The 24,721-nt window shown below is 36.4% G+C and overlaps 1 protein-coding gene across 1 annotated transcript; it reads left to right on the plus strand.

The window, feature by feature from the left end:
* The first annotated feature begins 5,654 nt into the window (after window positions 1-5,654).
* On the plus strand, window positions 5,655-6,158 carry LOC143382370 (uncharacterized). Its single transcript, XM_076836405.1, has one exon. It carries the CDS (start codon window positions 5,655-5,657, stop codon window positions 6,156-6,158), a length of 504 nt encoding a protein of 167 aa, XP_076692520.1.
* The last annotated feature ends 18,563 nt before the right edge of the window (window positions 6,159-24,721 follow it).

Genomic DNA, 24,721 nt, shown 5'->3' on the forward strand with positions numbered 1-24,721 from the left:
TAGAAAGATATGCTCATATATTAAAAAATGAAGAAATTAGGTTTAAAAACCTATTGTGAATGCCTAGAATTGTTACTAAATAATATTTAGTATTCTGTGTAAATTAAGTTTCAATGGAATTCTGTGTTAAGGGGATATAAAGACCACTAAAGCAATTGGGCAGAAAATCTCTTCTATCTAAAAATTAATCAAGGTAACTAGTCATGAACTTTTCCAGATTGTATGAGACAAGGATTAGAGGAAAAGGTTATAACCCGATGTCTTGAGAAGCAAAATGTATTTGTAGCAGACATCATTTTGCCTTTCAATTATTTTTATTAAGATTCTTTACTTTATATTGTGAAAATTTGCAAACATATAAATGTTGGCAGAGTGAGCCCCATTGAACCCATCACCCCCTTCAACACTATCAACTCATGATCAATGTTAACTTACATCCATTTCAACACACTATATTATTTGAATAATAATTCATTTTTATATGTGCATCTAAACGATTAGAATTCTTTCATTAATCATAGGCAAAAAATGGACAAAGGAATTCCTCGATATTATCGCAAATCCATTCATTGTTCTAATTTGCCCAGTTTTCTTTATGTTCATTAGTTTGTTTGCACTGACATTCAGACAAAGGCTACAGGCTGCTGCTGATTACAATTGATTGACAGGTCCAGTCTCTTTGGCTCTAAGGGTTCCACCTCTCTCTCTTTCATTCTTCTTGCAATTTTTGTTATTAAAGAAACAGAGCCATCTGTCCATCCTGGAAAGTTCTGAATTGTAGCGATGGGGTCATCAAATGTCCATGAACAGTTCCTCCGACCCTTTATTAATCATAAATTGACAATTTGCACAGTAGTTAGACGAGGCTTAGTTACATTCAGGTGCAATTTGGAGGAAAAACTATTTTATTCCTAGTTGAAACTTTCAACACAGAAATTAATGTTCTTATTGATTCTCAAACTGTCCTTTCTTTGCTCCAAGGCAGTCTTTTCAAGCTGACTCTCAATCTGTGTGTCATGACCCTAGTAGTCTTGATGGCTTCCTCATTTGGGGAACAACAAAGTGATCAAGCTGTCAACCTAAAATGCAAGTTTGATGCACATTGAGTACAACAGCAGAGTTTACTAGAACCCAAATGAGGATGCTATCCTAGGGGACACAAATTCTAGCTACCAAGAGTAAGTACTCCCCCCAAATGGCATGTGATAAGAAGGAAAGGGCTTTTGCTGAGGCTATTTATTATCTTTATGGCATCAGGGAGTCGGTTGTGCTAGGTTGGAATGACCCAGGTGACTGTGGTCTCATACCGCATGTTTCCCTGGGCTAAAGAATTGTGTGACCTCGTGTGTGTGTGAGTGTGTGTGTGCGTGCGTGTGTGTGTGTGTGTGTGTGTGTGATTTTCAATCCTTTTTCCATGGGTTATGGATCTATTCCTACCCCAGACCTGAGCTCTGCCGTTCTCTAAGAAGTCTAGTTTCTGTTATAGTTTTGAGTATTGGTCTTTCTCCAAATTCTTATTTTGCAACCTAATAGTCAATAAGGAAGTGGAACCTTTAGGAAATTATTAAATCATGAGGCCCCACCCTAATGAACATGATTAGGCTCCACCCTTATAAAAGAGGTGTGGGAGAGCCCGTGTGCCTCTTTTGCCATGGCAGGACAGGCAGATGTCTCCATCTCTGAAGTGGAGTGCAAGTTCTCACCAGATACTGAGTCTGCCAGCTCTTTGATCTAATGGCGTCATATTTTCGTATAATCTAAGCACATCCCCCTGTATACTTTAAATCTAGATTATTTTAAGTACCTAGTATACTATAAACACTGTGTACTTTATTTTTCAGTGGGTAATGACAGAAAAATGTGTGTACGTGAGTAGTACAGACACGATTTTATTTTAATATTTTCCACCTCTGGTTGGTTGAACATCTCCTTACACTGTGAAAATACCAATTCTTAAGGTCAAAGGCTAATTAACTCATTTGCTCATCACACCCTATCCACACACAGTTTCAGAATAACAAACCAACACTACTATAAAAAATTCATGATTTTCCAAGGGCATCTAAACTTAAGGTGTATCCCACAAGGCATGTATATTCCAATTACTGTGTTGTTAAAAGACATTTCACATGGTTATGCTGTCAAATAGACATGTAGTTAAGTTCATTTGATTCATCTTACTTTTGGCTTTTAAAAGTTGTATTTTATAATTTAATTTTCTTTTTAATTATGCAAAAGATTTGCAATGTTTTAGAAACAAATCTATAAAATAGGGCACATCCAAGGAAATCTAGCTTCTATCCCTAACTCCTCCACTCTATTTCCTCCTTCTCACTTTACATAACCTTAAACTTTCAATATTGAACTTATTACTACATTTTAATATAAATGTGTAAATATATTTATTTCTCTAAAGAGAAATCTTAGATCCCTTTGGATGCTTTGTACACACATTCCTTCATCTTGTTTTTTCATTAAAAAATATATTTCAAAGGTTGATTTAAATTAGTATGTAGAGATATTCCTCATTCTATTTAAAAGATAAACAATGCTCTCTCATCTGATTATGCCACAGATGAGTCAATAAGATCTCCATTAGGTCAAAAGGTAAATACTTATATAATTTTGATATATATTGCCAAATTTTCTTCCAGAGGCATTGTAAAATTTCACAAGCCTACTGGTTAAGTATGATATTTCCTGTTTCCACACAATTTCAAGGAGATTATTTTAATCTTTAACAATTCTGAAATCTGATAAATGAGAAAATCTGTTCCATTGCAGTATTTTTTTGAGATAATAGTGAAGATTTTTATTATCCAAACAAAAGATCATAACAGAAGAGACAAATAAATTAGCTGTTCTGACAATTTTAGACTTCAGAACTTCTCTATGGGAAGGTCAACTCCTTCTAAAATTCTAGCCAAAACAGAAATAGCAAGTATCTGAGACGGTGTTCAAGACAAATGTACACAATGAGAAGAAATTAAAATGTGGTTTCTGTCTCTAAATAAAATACAAAATAGAGCTGGGGATGTGGCTCAGTAGTCAAGTGCCCCTGAGTTCAAAAAACAAGAAAAGAAAAATGCAGTTTCTAAGATAAGTGTTGCATAAAGATATGAGGCTCATTTTGGTGGAAAATGCTTTTCTTCTTTGGAATACTTCCACCTCCTCCCCTCCAAAAAGTTAAGCCCTGATCTGGACAAAGAAACTGAAATAATTGACACTAATTCTGCATGAATTTCAAGTGTATAAATTAATTGCATTTACCATCTTCTTTACTCCAAAAAAAATTTAATATCCCAGGGCAGAGGTTATAGCTCAATGGTAGAGCATTTGCCTGGAATGTACAAGGCCCTGAGCTCAATCCCCAGAATGACTAGAGAAAGAGAGATAGAGAGAGAGACAGAGGGAGGGAGAGAAAGAAAGATCAATATCAAATCAATAGACTTAATTTTCTCCCTTTAGGAATTTTCAACCAAATTTGAGTTAAACCAATCTAATTTTAAAGTGCAAGAAAGGCTATGCAAGATTGCAAGATCAGTGTTTGTTCTGTAACATGTAAATAAGAAGCATCCCTTTAACAGCAATAGCCCAAGAGGTACCAAGAAGCATGAAGAACTGGCTATAAGACAAAGCAATTATTTAGGTTGACCAAAAAGCAAGGAGACCAGTTTAGGCCTAGAAAAGAGGGGACTCTGCCAAGTCCGGCTGTTCATTGTACCCAGACCCTAGACAGTTCTTAGTTCCCCCTACCTAACTAGGCAGGAGCACAGCATCAGCAGAGTCAAGAAGGCCACAGTCATCCAAACTTGTCAGCAGACACCTCTACACCATGATGTGTCAATGTTTATGCTAAAGGCAGTAAAAAGAAGCCTAGGTTTGGGAATAGCATCAACATTATTTACCTAATAAGAGATGATCAAAATCCTGGTAAATGATATGAAATAGGGTAATAATGTCCCCCAGACATCATTGCTGAGATTTTTCCCATGTGCTAGGACTTGGACCAGGTAAGACTATAGAGAGGAACCAGAAGAAAAACAGCCTCTGGGCCTCTGCTTAGGGGAAGAGTGAGGGTGTTGCTTAGGTAGACTGGGCTGGTGTAGGCCGCTTCTCGTTCTTTGTGATTGCTTCACTCTGCAGCTTTAGTTTGGACTCAGAGGTTTCAGTCCAAAGAGAGCCAGCTGCATTCCTCAGGGCCCCAGGTGAGGCAGAACACCATGGAAGAATAGTGTGGCAGAGAGAAGCAGCTCACAGATGATCAGAAAGCACAGCACATTGCAGTTTTAAGCTGCATTCCCTATTATAAATAATGTTTTGCATACAGAGGCATTTGCATCTTGCTTTCCCTGAAGCCAGCAATTATACTTTAAGCCCATTGTGTCGCTATCATTATTGTTATTGTCTTTTTCTCTCTTTCTAGAAGTGTTTGGCTATTAAGGATATTCATATTTTCTCAATATGTTACAAATACTTTTCCAAGCATATTACATTTCTCTTTACATTCCTTATCTTTCTATTGCTGTGGTTTTGTCTTGTTTTGGAGAGGGGTCAATTGTCACAAAATACTAATTTTTAAAAATGTGATCAAGTCATCAATGTTTTTCTCTTATGACTTCTGAAGTTTGAGTTATGCTTAGGAAAGTTTTCCTTTCTACTCAGTGACAGAGAAATTTCTCTATATTTGTTTTTTAATTGAATGACATTATATTTTTTTTACATGAAATCTCTGATGTATTTGTAATTTATCTGGAGTTCAATGTCATGAATAGATCTTTTTTCTATAGTATAGCTTTTCAGTAATTCCAATGGCACAGATTAAAATTGCACCTATTACTCATTTATCTGAGATGCTGCCTTTGTTATGTGATTTAATGTCATTCCTTACACAAATCTGTTAATAGATTTTTCTATTTTGTTTCATTGTTCCATTTCTATGAACCAGTACCAACTTCAATTACAAAGGCTAATTTATACTATCTCAATATTTAGTAGGCAACACCTCAATGTATTGTTCCTCTACAGAATTTTCCAGTTATTCTTGTTTATTTTCTTATACATGAGGGGGGATAAAGCCTGATGATATTTTTATACAGGTTATATTATATACATAAGTCATTTTTAGAATAACTGGTATATTCATGATATTGAACATTTCTACTCATAAACATAGTATGTCTTTCCACTTATTCAATTTTTTAATCTTTCAAGAGTGTTTTATAATTTTCCTGATAGAGAATTTTGAAATTACTTATTAAGTTATTATGATATTTTTCTTTTCTCTTTTTCTATCTTAAACAGAGTCTTCTATTTCATTTTTATTTTCAAACTGGTTTTTTTTGACATGAATAGAGGAAGCTTTTTGTAACATGCTACTTTACATAATTTTCTTGCAAAATTATCTTATTATTTAAAGTAACTATTTCTTTTTTTCTTTGAGGTTTACCAAATATATAATCATATTATCTGCAAGTAGAAACATTTGTACATTTTTAAATCGTATGCCTATGATTTCCCTAAAATTCCCTTAATATAATTATATTTATATATAAAACATTTCTTCATATATATTATGAAGCCTTATATATATTATAAAGCCTTAGCGGGCAGTTACCACCGGCTGGATCTTGTCCTTCACTGGCCCTCCCATTATGACGATTACCTACAGCTGCATTGCTAATGGGCCAGCGGTCCTAGTGGAGCTGGCCTTGACTGGAGGCTCCTATCAGGAAGCAGCAGCAAAAGTCCTTAGACTTGTGCTTCTTAGAGGTGAAACAAAGACCATAATTCAAATGGGAAGCTATATCTACCATACTCTCTTTATCAACGGAATCACTTACTTATGTGCTACAGACAATGCCTTGGATAAGGTGGCACCATCTGCATTTCTTAAGAAAGTTAGTGAAACTTTACTAAGAAATCCTTTGATGTCACAAGACTATTTTTCTCCTTCAAATGCAGTTGCTGCAGATTTTCAACAAGTACTAGGAAACTATATGATGATATACAATAAAAATCAAGATGACAGCACAATTCCCACTATCAAGAGTCAAGTCACTGATGTAAAAAATGTTATGATGCAAAGTATTGATGTAATTTTGGAAATTACAGTCTGGCTGGGCACAATTCAGGAGCCACTTGTCAAAAGAAACTAACTTTATTTTTAGAACCACAAATGCCAAACAAAACAGCTCCTCAGGAAAAAACCCTCAGAGCCCAACTGCCACCACGGGCTTCCCACAAGCCACACACCCCAACCCAGCCTCTTCCTCCCACAATCCTCCTGCTCTTGAGGCCGATTGACTGGGTCGCATGGGCGGAACCAAAAAAGTTCCCCAGTGAGCAGCTCCATGGTCTGCAAGGGCAGGGAAACAGCCCAATGAGCATCTCCAATGAGCATCACCGCAGAGGAGCCAATCAGCTAGATGTTGCTGGGGCCGCTGTGAGCCAATCATCAGCTGGCAGTCTGAAAGTTTGCTGGCAGCTGGAAGTTTGCTGGGGCCCTTTCGGCTGTGGCTCTCAACAATAATAATATACTCCTTTAACATAATACTACATAAAAGACTCATCATTTTCCTAACTTTAACAAAAATCCTCCAATTTTTCATCATCAATTACAATGAAAAGAACTGTAATAACATTACTGGTTGTACAAATGGATTGATCCACCTTTGCATTTCTGTAATCAACTTTACTTGGTCAGTTTCTTAATGTATATTGAATTGTATTAGCTGATATCTTAAGATATTGATACAAATACTAATAGATTACTCTCTCAAGTCATATGGAATCCTTCAGAGTAAAAAAGTTCTTTAAATTCTGTTTGTTCTGTTATCAATAGGCTATTTAGACTTCTGTCTTTACAAAATCAATTTTGGTAAGCCACATTTTTCTTTAAGATAATTATTGAGGGCTGGGTTATAGCTAAGTGGTAGCTCACTGGCCTAGCATGAGGAAAGATATGGGTTCAATCATCCCCAGTAACAACAACAAAAAATTCCAAATAACTATCAATTTTTAGTTTTTTTTCATAAACTTTGCTTGGCCAATGAAATTTTGTAAAGGTATCCCAGTTGAGACTTGAGAAGCTCCTATACATTGACGTTGTCTCCCTTGTTGCTGTTGAAATGTATCTACCATGTAAATAATTTCACTTGCTAGAGAATCAAACCCAGAGGGGAAAAAAATTAAAAACAAGGTATACAACTGTCAGCCTGCCAACCCTGTGAATGAATGAAAATGTCTTAGAACAAACAGCCTCCAACTAACTGCAAAGCCCAACGCAGATCAGCCATGCCAGCCCAAACCAGTCAAGTCACAGGGAAAGAGGTTATTATTTTAACATGCTAAGGAGGGTGGCTGTTATGAAGCATAAAATGACTGATAACAGAAAATAACATGAAACTGAATTACAATATTCTACTATTTAAATAGAGAAGTCACTTGAACAAGACTGCCCCCAGACAGCCCAGCAAGCACTTCTTGATTAGTATCTACAGCCATACCTGGTCTGCCAAATGTTTCCTCTAAACCCCTTAAACCCCCTCCAATCCCTCATCCCCAGCAGTCAATAGACTTTTACCTGGAACAAAACTTACCTTTTTTGGTGACTCAGACCTCTTTGGGCCACCAATCATGAGACCTCACAATGCTCATGTCCCTTCAGTCTTTGCAAGTTCTTAAGGACTGAATTTTGCTCTCTCAAAATTCAGATACTAACGTAACCATTACCCATTACCTCAGAATGTGACTGTGTGTTGAGTCTTTAAAGGCATAATTAATATAAAATTATATAATTAGAATGAATCTTAATCCAATATACCTTTTAAGAAGAGGAGATTGGACATAGGCACACCCAGAAAAAAGACCCTGCTGATTCTACAAAGCTCCCAGTCAAGGGGATTCTCCACAATTGGGAGAAAACAATTCTGATGTTCAAGCACCCAACTATGTTGCTGTGTGGTAGCCTGAGCTAACTATTAGAGAAGTAAAAGTCTGCCTTGTGTTGATGTCAGCACAAACCTGGACATGAATTCCACCCTCAGGGGGCTATGTATGCAAGCAACTTCCTTTGTCTACATGTGTAAATAGAAATCACTTATTGAGAAAGATCCAATTACATAAAAATCTTGTTCGATAAGGAAATTATTCATTGCAATATATGCTTTTTTGGAGACTGATATTCAAAGCACAGTAGCAGTAGTAAAAAATACTAATAATAAGAGTAAACAAGCTGATAAAAATAAAACCTGGTTACTAAGAATACACTGTGAGCCCAACTTTGTACTGGAAGCTTTATGAACACTTTTTTTTTTTTAATTCTCAGAATTCAGTGAAGTGGTTTTTATTAGCCCCATTTTATAGATAGGGAAACTGATTCCCACAGAATAAATAATTTATCTATAGTTGCTCAGTAAGCAGCAAAAGCAGACTTTAACCAAAGGCCTAATTCTAACATTTATTCTCTTTCCATGGTAGTATACATCTTTTTTCAAAAAAAAAAAAAAGTTTTTTTTCTTCAGTACATTTTTATCAGGAAGAAGAAATGTAAAAACGATTTCATTTAATACAACTGCTTACATTGGAAATTACTTAAAAGTTTGCCCTAAGAGGAAGGTAGACCTGTAATCAGCGTAAGACAAATCATCTTTATCTTTCACAGAAATAACTATAATCACAGCTGTGCTCATATCTCAGTGATGCTGACCTGCTTTTCAAAGACCTGTTTTTCAAATTTGAGCTTGGGCACAATTAGAAGACAAAATGGAAAAATGCTTGCATCTGCATTAGCCAGAATAATTCTCAGATTACCTGCTCTTAATAATTTTGGACTGCAAGAGCACAATCTGTTTTCCCCACATTAAAAAAAGAAAGAAGTTTTAATTTAAAACTTTAAGAGAACATAAGAATTACTTTCATTTCTTTTTTATTTGTGTATTATAATTATACATGATGGTGGGATTCATTATAATTATGCATAATAGTAGATATAATATGTGTATGTTATATTCATACATGCACATAACATAATTTGGTCAATCTCATTGCCTAGAACCTTTCCCTGCTCTCTGCCCCTCCCTTCCTCTGATGTGCTTACTCTTCTCTACTGATCTCCCTCCTGCTATTATAATTATTTTAATTAGCATGTTATATTATATATATATATATATATATATATATATATATATATATATATATATACACACACACACACACACACACACACATACAGAATTCATTGTGGTATATTGATCCATGGACATAATATAATTTGGTACATTTCATTCCTCTCTTCTTCCCCATATTGTCTTGCCCTCCGTCCTCCCTCTTGAATCTACGTCCTTTATTCTACTAGCCTCCCTTCTAGTTCATGAGCTTCCCACTTTTTTATTCCTCTTTCTCTCTCTCCTCTCTTACCACACATGAGAGAAAACATTCAAACCTTGACTTTCTAAGTCTGATTTATTTGCCTTAGGAGATGTTCTTCAGTTACATCCATTTACCAGCAAATGACAAAATTTCATTCTTCTTTATTACTGGGTAACACTCCATTGTGTGTGTATATACCACATCTTTTCTGTCTGTTCATCTATCCATGGGCACCTAAGCTGGTTCTCTAACTTGGATATTGTGAATTGTACTTCTATAAATATTGTATACACAGGTATCATTATCATATGCTGATTTCAGTTCTTTTGGATAAATACCAAAAAGGAATGGGATAACTGAGTCATATGGTGTTTCCATTCTTAGTCTTTTGAAGAATCTCCATACTGCTTTCCAAAGTGGTTCATCTAAACTATAATAACATGAGGAATGAACGGATTCCAGTTTTTAGAAACATTGAATAGTAATCTAAATATACTATTCATATCAGCATGTTTGAGAGAGAATGCATTTGTTTTCCTTGAAATGTTTCTATATTTTCCTTATTTAATCTGAGAGGATTTGTTCTATTTAAGATATGGAACAGAGGTCAGAGTGATACGATGTAAGGGTCACAAGCCTAGACATCTGGGTGGCAATTAGAAGCTGAAGAAGGTGAAGGTTAGATTCTCCCCTCAGAGCCTCCTTCTGTCAGCACCTGACTTAGCGCAGTTAGACTAATTATGGACTTCCCCACAACTTTAAGATGACCCATTTGTGTTGCATTAAGCCACTAAGTTTATGGTAATTTGTTACAGTACCAATAGGAAATTAATACAGCTGCAGTGGGATATATATAACATACCAACCAGATTGGCAAACATTAAATAGTCAACAGTATTTGTAATACCAGAAGAAAATAGGGAAACTCACACACTGATAATAGAAGTTCAAAACCACACACTTAGGAAAATATTAGTTAGTAAAGTGAAAATATCTATATACACGCTACCCAACAATTTTCTTCCAAAGAGAATTGTATATATGTATTCTAGAGAAAATCTTACACAGGTTCACCAAGAATAGATGCATAATGAACTTTATAAAAGCACTGTTTCTAATAGCATGCATAGTAAGCATGCCCCCAAATACTCACTGGGAGTTGATTGTACAGAATTAATGCTATGGATTCAAAGAGTAGATTAACATGTCTAAAGAAAGGGAATCTAGTCAAGCTCTATGCTGATTCCAGATGTGTACCTAATACAGCAGCACATAGAAGACATGGGTGACAAGATTCCATCTAAAAGGATTCAAAACAGACAGGACTAAATTAATGGGTAGGGATACAACCTATGGGCTAAAAGGTAAAGGAAATCAAGAAAAGGGTGAATGTGAAACAGGCAGAGCAAGGAGACACTTCAAAGTGCTATCATCAGCTATATTGTTGTCTATGACGTCTGAATTTGTACAATTTCACTCTTGATAATAAGTAATACTCAGATATAGATCTATGATAGCTAAGATATGTCTTTAAGAGAAAAAAAATAAAATTGATAGGATTTATCTCTATAGATCTATTTGGTATCCTTTGAAGGATGCAGAGATACAGAATCTAAAATTCTTTACAACCATTACCAACTCCACCTAGAAAGCTATTGCTGTGCTATTGCAATAGTAGGTAACATTTGAAAATTTTTAAGACTTTATTACTAGAAATCACTAGTAATAAGTGTTCATTCTTCACCCTTCTCTTACAAGGTTATTATTAGGCACCCAAGGTTTGGGGTTAATTTTTTGTATCAGTATTTTTGATAATCTAAGAAAAAGTAAGTTTGCCATTTTTTTATCTTGGGTTTTACATCAGGATTTAACAGTAATGAGCTTCACACTTTTCTGTCAGTTGTACCTACCCATTGCACACTTGTTTCAGTTATAATTAAATTCCTTCCCAAATGCATCACAGGGAAGAATAGCTTATGATTCCTTCACCTGGATTTGCACTATGAGGACATTAGAATCTAAGAAATATTTTTTAAAAAATCTGATAGACTTGAAGTGGGGAGGCACCCTCTTATTTTTTTTTAAGTGAGAAAACTTAGTTCCAAAGAAGTAGATGGATTAATCAAATAGCAATGTTGTTGTGGATGGGGAGGTCTGGAGTTTCCATGCTACCTAGAATCCCAGGTCCAGGGCAAGTCCAAGTTGTAGAGGTGACAGAAGATGTAGTCGTGGCTTGATGGAAGTTCCAGAGATAGGCTACTCCTTGAATATGACCTTCACTCATGCATGGCCTGGTGTCAAACATATTATCCATTCAGCTGAGATCAAAATGGAATGTAGTGAAAGGGGCCATTATTTACTAAGCTTTGCCCTAGATAAGTATTACAAGCTTTAAATTGACTAGCAAGCTTTCATTAAAGCATAGATAAAAAGTAGACAGATGGCACTGAAGTTTTCCTGAAAGGTTTCAAAAGACCATGTTCTTTAGAAGAACTGAGACTTCCCTTGGAGCGAAGCAATAGGTTAGTAGGCTCTAGAGAGAATAAATAAAATGGTCTGATGTTCATTTCTCATTCTTAGTAAAATATTGATGGAGTACCACTGTCAAAATGTATTTGGCAAACAGCATAGTATACCTTAAATTGCAACCCTTTATATTTCTGGACATGAACAACATAATCTTTCAGAATGTTCCAAAAAAATAAGTGTAGAAAAAACAGAAAGAATATTGAACCCTGGTTCACAGATTTGATAATAAAACAATCAATAGCGCATTTAAAGAAATGTGTATGTTACACAATCTAGCAAAGGCCAATGAACCTTCTAACAATCCTTACATATGCACCATTTCTGCTCTCTTTCCATTTAATTTCAGATATGTCTTTGTGTTTGCAGTTTTACAAGCCATGATTAAATATTCTGAGCATTTTATTTCTAACATTCATAAGCATGAACTTTGCCCTATAATCCAGTCATAATATGCATTTATTTATCAAAAATAATGCATTTATTTATATAAAAAGTATTCATTTGGGATGGTAGTAAATAAAGATTTATATTTATACTCAGGGAAATATATTTTACAGAAGTTGAATGGGAACACTCGTGAAAATGTTTTGTTTTTCTTTTTTCATATACAATACTCCTGTCAGAGCTAAGCTTTAGTTTATAATGTTATTATTTGCAAAAGACATCGAAAAAGTCTGATAAAGCTTTCAGTAGGAAATTAAGGTTTCTGTTCTCTTTCAATTTCCTGTATTTTACCAATTACACTAATGAAGCATATAAACACAGGAAGACAAATCCACCTAAGTTTAATAAAACACTTGAATTCGTTTTGTAAGTTTTAATTGTATTCATATTTTATTATAGTAAAATTTTTTCAATTCATAGAAAAATTACAAAAACAATGTTACAGAGTTCCCACTACCTCCCACTCAGTTTCGCCTATTAGTAACCTACTAGTATGGCACACATGTTATAATTCATAAGTCAATATTGCGACATTATTATTAACTAAAATCCACCCTTAATTCAGATTTCCTCCATTTTTACCTAATATTTGTTTTCAGTTCCAGGATCCTATCCAGGTCACCACACCATATCTGTTGTGTCTCCTTAGTCTTCTCTTGGCTCTGATAGTTTTTCAAACTTTCCTTGCTCTCAATGACCTTCATAGTTTCAAGAAGTACTGGTCAGGAATTTGGTGGGTTACCCTTCAAATGGTCTTTGTCTGAGGTTTTCCCCTTGACTAGACAGGGGTTATGTTTTGAGGAGGAAGGTCACAGAGATAGACGCCATTTTTTCCACATTGCATCCAGTGTAAACACCATCAGCATGATTCGTCACTGGTGATGCTGAACTTGAACACGTGGCTGAGGCAGTGTTTGTCTGGCTACTCCCTACACAGTTATTATAGGTTTTTCCCCTTTCTATACTGTGATTTAAAAGGAAGTCACTAGGGCTGAGCTCAGTGGTAAAGCCTATGTCTATCAAGGGCTCTGGGTTCAATTTTTAACCCTGTAAAAAATAAAATAGAATATAAGAAAACCACCAGGTACGGCCCACATATTAAGCCTATGGACTAACACTCCACCTCCTTCAAGGCAAAGGATCTATATTGTCATTTTGAATTCTTCATGTGAGATTTGCTTATTGTCTCCCATCTATTTACTATTTTATGTAAACATGGACTGGTATATATTTACTATGTATCATAGTCCAATATTACTCAACTTTATTGCTCAAATTCTCATTTTGATCAACAGGAGCTCTTTCATTAGCACTTTATTATTTTCTGGTGCTATAGGTGTTCTTGGGTCACGTTGTTTATTTTCTGCCTGAATTCTTGAATCAGCCATTACTACAAGGAGTCCTATTATTCCAAAATGGTATTAGAAATCAATATTTGAGAGCTAGGTGTGCTTCTTACTTTGGGGGTGTCATTGCGTTCCAGTTGACAGGGCAAGAAATTCTTGGTGTGCACTGATGTATGAAGATACATGTAGAGATCAGTGTTTCTATAGTTAATCACATGTATCTATACTAAGATAAACGTGAATTCACACTGATTTCTCTAACTCCTACTCATTATACTGTGGATCATTCTATCCTCCTTTTACATACCATGACTTTTCACTCCAACAATGAGAAATTCACTTCCTAGCATTTGTCATTCATCTTTTTTTATTAGTTGTTCAAAACATTACAAAGTTCTTGACATATCATATTTCATACATTTGATTCAAGCGGATTTTGAACTCCCATTTTTACCCTATACACATAACGCAGATTCACATGGGTTACACATTCACTTTTTTACCTACTGCCATACTAGTGTCTGTTGTATTCTGCTGCCTTTCCTATCCTCTACTATCCCCCCTCCCCTCCCCTTCCCTCCCCTCCCATCCCCTCCCTTCCCGTCTCCTCTTTCTACCCCGTCTACTGTAATTCATTTCTCTCTCTTGTTTTTCCCCCTTTCCCCTCACTTCCTCTTATATTTAATTTTGTGTAACAATGAGGGTCTCCTTCCTTTACCATGCAATTTCCCTTCTCTCTCTCTTTCCCTCCCCGCTCTCATCCCTATTTAGTGGTGATCTTCTCATGCTCTTCCTCTATTCTGTTCTTAGTTGCTCTCCTTATATCAAAGAAGACATTTGGCATTTATTTTTTAGAGATTGGCTAGCTTCACTTAGCATAATCTGCTCTAGTGCCATCCATTTCCCTGCAAATTCCATGATTTTGTCTTTTTTTAGTGCAGAGTAATACTCCATTGTGTATAAATGCCACATTTTTTTATCCATTCATTTATTGAAGGGCATCTAGGTTGGTTCTACAGTGTAGATATTGTGAATTGTGCTGCTATGAACATTGTTGTAGCAGTGTCTCTATAGCACGCTCTTTTAAGGTCTTTAGGGAATAGTCCAAGAAGGGGAATAGTCATCTTTTTAATTGTTCACTTCCAGGAGGGAACATCTGTAGCAGTATCAGAATTATTAATCTATATCCCCACAGGAAACACCTTTATCAACTAGAGTATCATACTTACGTATGGCTTCTTTTACCTTGAGTCTTACAGACTTATTTCTAAGGCTATTTAAGTCAGTTGCCCCTCCCTGCATGTGCATCCACCATTGGCTTTATTTTTTAAAGAAAAGGGAAGAGGGAAATAATTAACCATTAAATATTGACACTTTGATGTTTCCACTTACAAATTATAAAAATGAAACAGGAATTAAGAATTCCTCACACAGGTCACAGTTCTAATATTTTATGTGTAAAAAAAGTCTTTGAGAACAAGAATTGGGCAGGACTGGAAGGGAATATTTTCTTATACTTCAAAGAGAAATTTTGGAACACGACAGTTCAGGATATTGATTTTATTTAAGCTGAACTCCCCAGCTGTCATTTTGTGTCAACAGACCAGCCACACAAAATCAGGGCATGAGACAAGAGATTTTAAAAAAAAAATGCTTAGGGAGAAGGTGTTTTACAAGACTTCTGTGGACTCCCCAGAATAGGGAGCACATCCGTGTAATTTATCTTTTGCATTCAATAAAGTTCACAATCAAATAGATACTTTTAACAAATAGATCTATTTTATCAAATAGATGCTTTGAGTTATTGTAAAATCATAGCTTAAAGCTTCTGTAACTACCAAATTTGGGGAGATAATTTATTTGCAAATTTGAGCATCAAACTAATCTAAAACCTTAAGCATGGTTTTGATTGGAAATGAAGATTCATACTACTTAAAAGTAAAGACAGATAATGGTGGGCTAATTCTTACCATCTCTAATTAATGGGTGCCTGCCTCAGGCTTTGTAGCTTTTATTTTAAATAGTACTTTCTCAAAATTAATTTTTTTAAAAAAACTGTATGATGTCTAATGACCTGAAACCTATTTTAAAGAAAGATGAATAAATTAGTCATTTATGTCGCTGAATATACTTACCATGATTCTGAAGGAATGAATATGTTGAATATATTAATTATGTAATGTATGTTGTCCTAGCTCAAGGTAGAACCCTAAAAAATAACAACAAAATCAAATTCTGAAGAGACTCTGCTTTCCTCACTAAATGTTATATGGTCAAGATTTTTTTTTAACTATCTTGGAGTATTCCAGTTGGAGAATTCATGAGACTTGAAAGCTGACTTCTTTATTGGAAGTTCTTTGGAAGTGCTACAATTGACTCCAGAAAAATACCTTCTGCCTTCATCCCTAGTCTTCAAATTTCATCTACTTCTCTTTTTGTGCGCAGAAGGAGCCAAAGAAACAAAACTGCTTTGCTACATTTAACACTGAACAATTGGCAGTTAAAGAGGCTTTAAGCTAGGATTTCACATCTATTTCTAATTCAGAAAATCACTGAACTGATTGATTTCTGTTGAAATTCAACACCTTATCTCATAGTCACAGTGACCTATCAGCTGCTCGGAAGTGATAAACTTAGTCCTTGTCAATATTTATTTTGTCAGATAATAAATGTGGCTTTAAATATAGCTTTGGTGCTGAACTCTAGGTGATGGGGAGGTGCTGCTAGTCATCATCAGAATCATCAGAAAAGACTCTGATAACACCTGGATGATCACAGGAGAAGGGTGCAGCAGTCAACTGGCAATGCCTGGCACCCGGAAAGAAAGAAGAATGACAAATGTACGGTTTTATCTTTTTCTGCTATAAAATGTCGACTGTGAAACAACCACTAAACATTAAAGAATCAAAATAATAAAACTATGTCATTTTATCTAATCAGATTTTATAATCTTTTGTCTTCAGGGAAACTGGTTCCATATTTGTGCTCTGGCCATGGAGATTTTTCCTATTCCTGATAACCCAGGACTATCAAACATGTTAATGACATAATGCCACATGAGATACAATTTTTCTAATTAATTCTTCTTGAAATCCACATTACTGGATTTTGAACTCCATGAGTCCTCTCTTTTTAAAAAAAAATAATTTTTATTTGTTCTTTTTAGTTATACATGGTGTATTTTAACATAGTATATACATACATGGAGTACAACCCATTCCTATTAGGATCCCAGGCTTGTGGTTGTCATTAGGTGGAGTTACACTGGTTGTGTATTCATATGTGAGCATAGGAAGTTATGTCCAATTCATTCTACTCTCTTTCCTATTCCCATCCCCCCTCCCTTCCCGTCATTCCCTTTTGTCTAATCCAATGAACTTCTATTCTTCCCTCCCCCACCCCATTGTGTGTCAACATCCACATATCAGAGAGAACATTTGGCATTTGGTTTGGGGAGCTGGCTTACTTCACCTAGCATGAGAGTCTCCACTCATAAGTCATCTCTTAACTCCTCACAATGCCATGATTCAAAATTTTAAATGAATTTTGAATAAATTCAAAATTTAAAAATTTTGAATGAATTTAAAATAAATGCCGGGTTACGCAGCACAGAACTCATCCCGTTTGTATGGACACATGGCTTCCTGTGCTCCTAATGAGGAAATCCAAAGTCCTTTTGATGATCTCCTGTTCCTCCGTGTTCTGAACTGGACCACTTCCCCCACTGTGTGTCTGCCTTTCAACAACTGAACCCCTCATAACTCAAGCAGGGGCTTCTCAGATTAAGCCAGATCTTCCCAAGACTCTGTACATTTACTGATTTTTCTGACTGCCACTTCCTTACCGGAGGCATTAGTACAGCCCGCTTTACCATACATTCAGTTCTGCTACAATGTCATTTCCTTGGGGAGGATTATCCTAATGCAATCGCCCCATCTTCCTCTACCCTCTTCCTCTCTTTTATTTTCCTCTAGGATTTATCACAATTTCATATTATATTGCATTCTCATATATCATCATCCCTCAGTATTCATGAAGGATTATTTCCAGAACGACCCTCAGATACTAAAATCTGAGAATGTTCAATTTCTGTTCATAAAATGATGCAGTATTTGCATATAACCTACACAATCCCCTGTAGGCTTTAATTCACCAGTAGATTACTTGTAATACCCAATATGATACAAATATGACATAAATAGTTGTTATACCTTATTGTTAATGGAATGATGATGAGGGGGAAAGTCCATACATATTCAGTAGAATTGCAATATTTTCTTAACATCTTCAATGTGTGGTTGTTTGAATCTACAGGTGTAAAATTTGCACATATAAAGGGCTGACTATTTTATCTCTCTACTATTAAAATAGAATAGGGCAAGAAATGTATTTTTGTTCTTGTTGTTCACTGATGGAGTCCTACACCTAGAAAACTAAATAGCATGTAGTATTTGCTCAATTGATGGATAAATTGATTAATAAAACACCACTGCAAGTATTTTCCCTTGGTGTTGAAACCTTGAATCAGAATCTATTTATATTAAAATTTTCATTGAATTATTTCCTTAAATCTAAGATCCCAGCTTTACTTCCAATTGCTATCTTTATAATTGTACATGGACACTACCTCTGGATCCTACACACAGATCCTGCACAACCTGCACTCCGCCCCAATTCCCCGATACACAGCTGCAACAACCACCTGCATGGCCAACACTCTACTAGATCATCAAAGTTGGATGCTGACTCACGTGCAACTGCTTATATCAACTGGGTTTAGTGATTTCACTTACATTATTTTGCAGCAAATCCCTCTTTACGCATACACACACAATATGGAATCCTAAATGTGTGTGTTGTTCGTTATATATTACAAAGAAATCCCTTTGACTCAATCATATAAGAACAGTCTCATCTTCCTTCCCCAGGGCAACATCTAAGGCACTTCTCCATGACCTTGTCCCCACTGGCCTCTCCCAGCATTTATTTACTGAGCCTAGATGTCTGCACACAATGTTCTATTCACCTGCTGTTCACAGCAACAACTTGGGTAGTTCACACTTCTTATTCTTAAGGCTTGAATCATTGAACAGTTAATTCAAAGCCTGTTGTTAGGTTTTACAGGGACGCTGTGAACAATGTTTGACTGAATTGAGCATTTCACCTGCAGAATATTGAGCACTCCCCTTTTCTCCAACTGATATAGTACAGCGTGTGTGCCTCTTAATAAAAATATAATTATTTTCACTAAGAACTACATATGTTCTAAATTTATTTGTGCTTGAAATAGAAATTCTTTAGATTTAATAAGCCCTCAGGATGCAACTGATTGCATTATATTAGCAATGTTTAAATATTCATGAAAATATTATCATACTGTTTGCAACTTTTTCTACTGAAATAAATCATTAATAATCCATTTTCACCTTTTGAAAGTACATCAAACAGTAAGTTTGCAAAGTCAGAAAGTGCATGTTTAATTAAGAGCCCAAGAAAACCACTGCAGTGTTGATCCAGCAGTAGAAAACATGCAGATCTAAATGGGCTAAAATTATGGTGGTTTCAGAAGTTAAAACCTGTGTAATAGATAAGGGACATGGAGCATGTGGCATGAAGGTGAAGCCAGATTTAAAGTTAGGTAGTCAGTGTAGTCAGGTAAATTGGGTCTAATATCGAGTGAAATCTAAAATGGAGGCCATGCTGGGAATGACTCAGGGAAAACGCAGGACAACTCATGGAATGTTAATGAAGTCCTGAAAAGGCCCTAGGCCAAAGTCCACCTCAAAGAAATGTTAATGGAGCCCAGGAAAACAGCCCCAACAGACTTGGAGATAGCCCATCCTAGAGAAGTGATAAGCCCATCCCAAAAGGTGATAATTGGGCCCACCTGTGTCCTAACCCCTCCAACCTACATTTCATCACCAAAACTATAAAAAGGGGAAACAACCGCACTTCCACGGATTCCACCTCTTGGGTCCCCTTCTTCCTCTGGGAGAAGTCTTTTCTGCTGTCCTTTAATAAACTTCTAATTTCTATTCTGACCTTGCCTTGGTGTGCTTCTTTGGTGTTATTCTTCAACATTGGGGAAGCAACAACTCGACACTGGTAAACAGCGGTTTCAAAGGGACTATAAGAAAGCATGAGAAGGAAGTAGCATCGTTCCTTAACTGAAAATGTTTAAACTAATGTAATTTCACATGCCCATCTTCCAGGCCTTCCAACTAATTTAAAAGGAGCACTTAATTTTAATCTCTAATTTTCAGGTGGATATCATGAAGAGAGAGAACCTGAGTGCTACGTCCAAAGTCCTCCCTCCTCCAAATTTTTCCCAACTCTTATCTCCTACTCATAATATAGAAATAGACTACTCTTTGAATTTTATCCGTTATGCTCTGTGCTACTAACTGAAGAGGTAGTTTTTAGATCTTCCACATATACAACCATCTAATAAGGGAGCTACTGCAACTCTGCCACAAGCCCAGCTTGTTGAACTCTGTCATGTCCACTCTGTTCCTTTGCAATACATCCAGTTTTCCCTTAAGAGATTTGCTGGGCCTTAATGTTTCCAGTGGAGTTTGAGATGGAAACGGTATTAGATATGAGAGGTCCTAAGGTGCAGCCATAAGGTCTATCTAATCCATGGATTACAGGACAAATAATTCAGTTAATAGTAATTGCTATGGTTGGCATCAGGGTCCACTTGATTCCAAATCTATGGTACTATCGGGACATGGTGGAACTTTTAAGAGGTGAGGCCTCCCTCCTGAGAAGGCTTGGTATCAAGTGAGTGCCCTTGAAGAGAATATTGAGGCCTCAGCTCCCTCTTACCTCTCTCTTTGCTTCCCAGCTAGTGAATGTGCTTCCTCTACCACATACTCCCACCATGATGTACTGCCTCACCACAGACCCAAAAGCAATAGGGATAACCGACCATGGACTGAAATCTCTAAAACTGTGGACCAAAATAAACCTTTTCTCTTTATAAGTTGATTATCGCAGGTGCTTTGATACAACAATGGAAAGCTATCACAGTAACTTGTAAATCTCTTTACCACTTCATGAAGGAAAGTAGTGAAGTCAGTCACACTCCCACTGGTTTAATTGGGATACAAATGGCCTTTATTCTTCATGGAAGATGGATCAGTCCTCAGACTCACCTGACACAGTTTTGTATTTAGGGTTATTTGCAGTTCAAATGATGGTATTTTTCATACTGATTGAGACCTCTCATTAATGAGACAAGCATTACAACTAGGCTGTAGAGGGGGATGTCAAGACAAAGATGGTATGCTATGGGAGCCCTAAAAATTCCAGCTTCTCAAAGAATATTTTCATCATCTCGCTTCCTTCTCTTCAGCCTTAAAGTATCTCAAGGATTGACAACCTACACATCAACCAGAATGCAAAGTCAACTTCAATATTGAAAATAAAAGGGCAAGACTTTAAGGCCCTCTTCTCTCTTCAAACACCAGAAAATAACAAGAAATAGGAGAAACTGTATAGTAGAGGCTACCATTGAGGACACACATAAGCCTCTGTCACAAAAACAGAAATGCAAATGAAGAAAGTTGTCAACTGCAGTGAAAACTTGAACCTTGAGCAGAACAATGATGAAGAAGTCACCCCAAGCAGATCTGGGAAAGGACCCTCATCTCCAAGGCAGGCAGCACCACCGGATCAGAGACTGGATGCAAGTTTCCAACACATAGTCAATGAAACTGTAAAAGATGCTTGCCAATACTTTAACATGCAAATCAAAAATTCTCACCTCTGAGACTGGCAAAAAAATCAAGTTTAATAATCAAGTACCCAGTGTGATGAAAATATGGAAGAAGGAACACCTGTTATAAGGATGATGAGTTGGCGCAAAACTGCTACATTAGGTAATCTGGCAACAACTGGCCAAATTAAAAGTGACCATATTGTCTGAGCTGGCAGTTACACAAGTAGGAATTTAGTCTAAAGGACATACTCGGACACGTTTTCCAAAAAATGCATGTATGACATATTCTTTGTACCATGCATATTATTCATTCCACTATTATTTACTTGGCAACGGCAATGTTCAGGGTAATGATTGTCAAAATGTAATTTCCAAAAAATGAAAAACATGACTTTCAAACAAACATAGTCTAAACATGTCACAGATTTTATTCAACTCATTCATTATTAAGACAAGCGGTAATAGAGTAAACCTGGCTCCAAAGAAACTTTGAGGAAAGCTGATTTATACGATCTTTTAAAAAGAGAATGTTAGTAGTGTTAAAACGATTGCCAAGGTATATATACACACTATTAAGTCCCACAGAGAAATAAACTGGAACCTTTGACATTATTCTTTCTACCAGGCAGAAATTATTTAAATCTTAACTGGATACAAATCAATAAATTAGTACAAGTTCTTATAGAGTCTGAGCCCCTAATTAATAGCAAATAGCAAAGTCAAACAATTATTAAATAATTTCTGGGTGGGTTTATTAAGTGATGTCCCAGTATGACATTGAAAAAAAAAATAGGCCATATGCTTTTGAAGCTATTCCCAAGTACATATAATTTCATTAGCATGGCCTATGTTCTTGGGATACAGCAATAAGCAAAGCAAACAAGAACCCCACTTTATTGAAGTTGGTAATATTTGTAATAGAAATGAAAAAGTAAAAGGGAAAGGGAATAGACAATAAGGGGTTCCCGTGTAGGGTATGGTTCTGTAAGAGATGTTGTGTATATTGACTGTGTTAAAATAACTAACCAAGAGTCCATTACACTGAGATAACGCCAGTGTCTTGGGATCCTGGGTCAGCAAACCAAAACTCAACGTGGTATAAACCAAAACAAAACTTGAGCTTACCAACTCACCTCTAACTAGATAATTTACCATTCAGAAACCACCAACTAACCTCTCACAAAGGCATATCGTAATCCAAAAGGATCCATCCCAACAGTCACCTGTAAGCAGACAGTGGGAATCCAGCAATCAGCCATCTCTGGAAGGACTTGTTGGCACTTCAGATGACAATTGGCACCTCTGCTCTTCCCTCACTTTCACTTCCACGTCAAGCTGCTCACAAAACCTTGCCAATTCTCTCTGAAATACCTCTCTACTCCAGGATTCCCATCTTTTTATTGCCACTGCTCTAATCCCAGGCCTCATCATCTGTTACTGGGAGCCAACACAAAATGATCTATTTATCTATCATCTGTTTCTTTCCTACATATGGAGGTCCGAGTTATTATCCAAAAAACCCAGCTGGGTCTTTACTACCTGAAAACTGAAATCCAAAATACTCCTGACAATGTGACTATAAATGAGCCTTTTAGATGCATTTTTACCACCCACTTCCATATACCCAAACTGAACTCAGTGCTTTTCTTCCTGACCTTTGTACACACTAGTCCCTATTCCTGGAACACATCCCACCCCATTATTCATTTGTCAATTCTTATACATGATTTAATATTCATAACAAATATCATCTGCTCAGTGAGGCTCTTCCATACGCCCATAGTTAAATTAGTTGCTCCTAATACTGTCCCTTCCTGGTGTACTGTCAATACTTGTTCAGGCAGTTACCATGTTACAAACTTTTTCTTTTTCTTCTTTTGTTTAGCATATGTGACTCTACAATGTGAGCTCCCAGGACAGAGGACATGCTCAAATGAAATGAAATATAAAGATAACTTTTGGAAAGGTACTGCTGGTCAAGTATATTGATGTTGAAGGTGAATGCTAAAAAAATAAAAAGTCTAATTGAAAGACTATTCTGGGTATTGATTTAACAATGACTTAGAAAATGGGAGTCGTACTGCCCAAGAAGTGGTCTTGGCACCTGATGTGGCACGTTTGTGAATAAAAGCAGGTCTCCAATACTCAATGGCATATCACAGATTTCTTCAACAGAGCACACTCTTAGGACACTCCAGGGGGCCAATTCCTTATGTCTAAAGTCTGCACTATGCACCTTTGTTATAGGGAAAGATCAACCACCTGTGTCATCCCAACTCTTAGTAGCGGTAAAGCATCAGAAAACTCTGTAAAGGAATACTAAGATAACACATTCTTTTCTGAAAAAGTTTTAATTTTTAAAGACTTTTAAACAACTAACAGGTTAATTCAGTTTTAAATGTTGTTATCTATTTAATTTTGTTTGGACCCAAATTCAGGATTCAAACCCACATTTCAGTTTTCTCTGGGCAGGTTCCAGGGTATCTAAATGCTTCTATCTTGGGGTTTTCTAGGCTCTCCCCAAGCTTGTCCACCCAGTTCAGACCATAGACAACTGTGGCAGTGCACTGCCAAGACTAAAGGTCAGGAGGAGAAGGGTCAGGGAGCAGCACTGTCAGCAAGACTCAGGGACTAGTCCAGAGTAAGGCAGCTGTCCAGGGAGGTCATGGCTCTCAACACCTTGTTCCTCTCTGCAGGAGTTCTAGACTGTACAGGTGCCACGTGATCTGTAGGTAGAATTTGGACATGGTATCTATAGATGCCCCTGTAATCTATGGACAGAATTGCATTGCTACATCATTGCTTTCCTTTGTAATCACATGAACATCATCTTTAAGAGGAGGACAATGGCACAAAGAAAGACAAATTTCTGAAATTATTTTTTTACCAAAAGACCATATTTCAGGAGCACCTTTGAAATACATTGCAAATTTCATGATAGATGCATTTTTGAGAAATCAGGATTTTCTCCAGCATGAAACAGGATCTAGAGAGCCAAAAATTAATCTCACAGCTCTGAAGTAAGATTTTTACAGGCTTGCAGGTAGCTTCTTTAGGGTCCCCAATGTCTCTTTCTACCCAGTGAGCACTGTTTCTTTTCATTTCTTCTAGGTTTAGAAGAAAAGTGAGTAGAAAGTGATCTGCATGCTAACTGATCATAGTATTTATGTAAATCCACCAGGCCCAGTTAAGGATTACCTTGTCAAATTAGGGCTTCAGGTCGTCCTATCTATATGATATCCCTGCCTGCTGGAAAAACAAGTCATTTTGTGTTAAGACATTTTACTACTTATCAATATTTCCAAAA

This window comes from Callospermophilus lateralis, chromosome 16, assembly GCF_048772815.1.
Source record: "Callospermophilus lateralis isolate mCalLat2 chromosome 16, mCalLat2.hap1, whole genome shotgun sequence".
Taxonomy (NCBI): Eukaryota; Metazoa; Chordata; class Mammalia; order Rodentia; family Sciuridae; genus Callospermophilus; species Callospermophilus lateralis.

Coding starts and splice junctions, on each gene's coding strand:
- LOC143382370 (XM_076836405.1), top strand. CDS start 5,655: ATGACGATTACCTACAGCTGCATTGCTAATGGGCCAGCGGTCCTAGTG.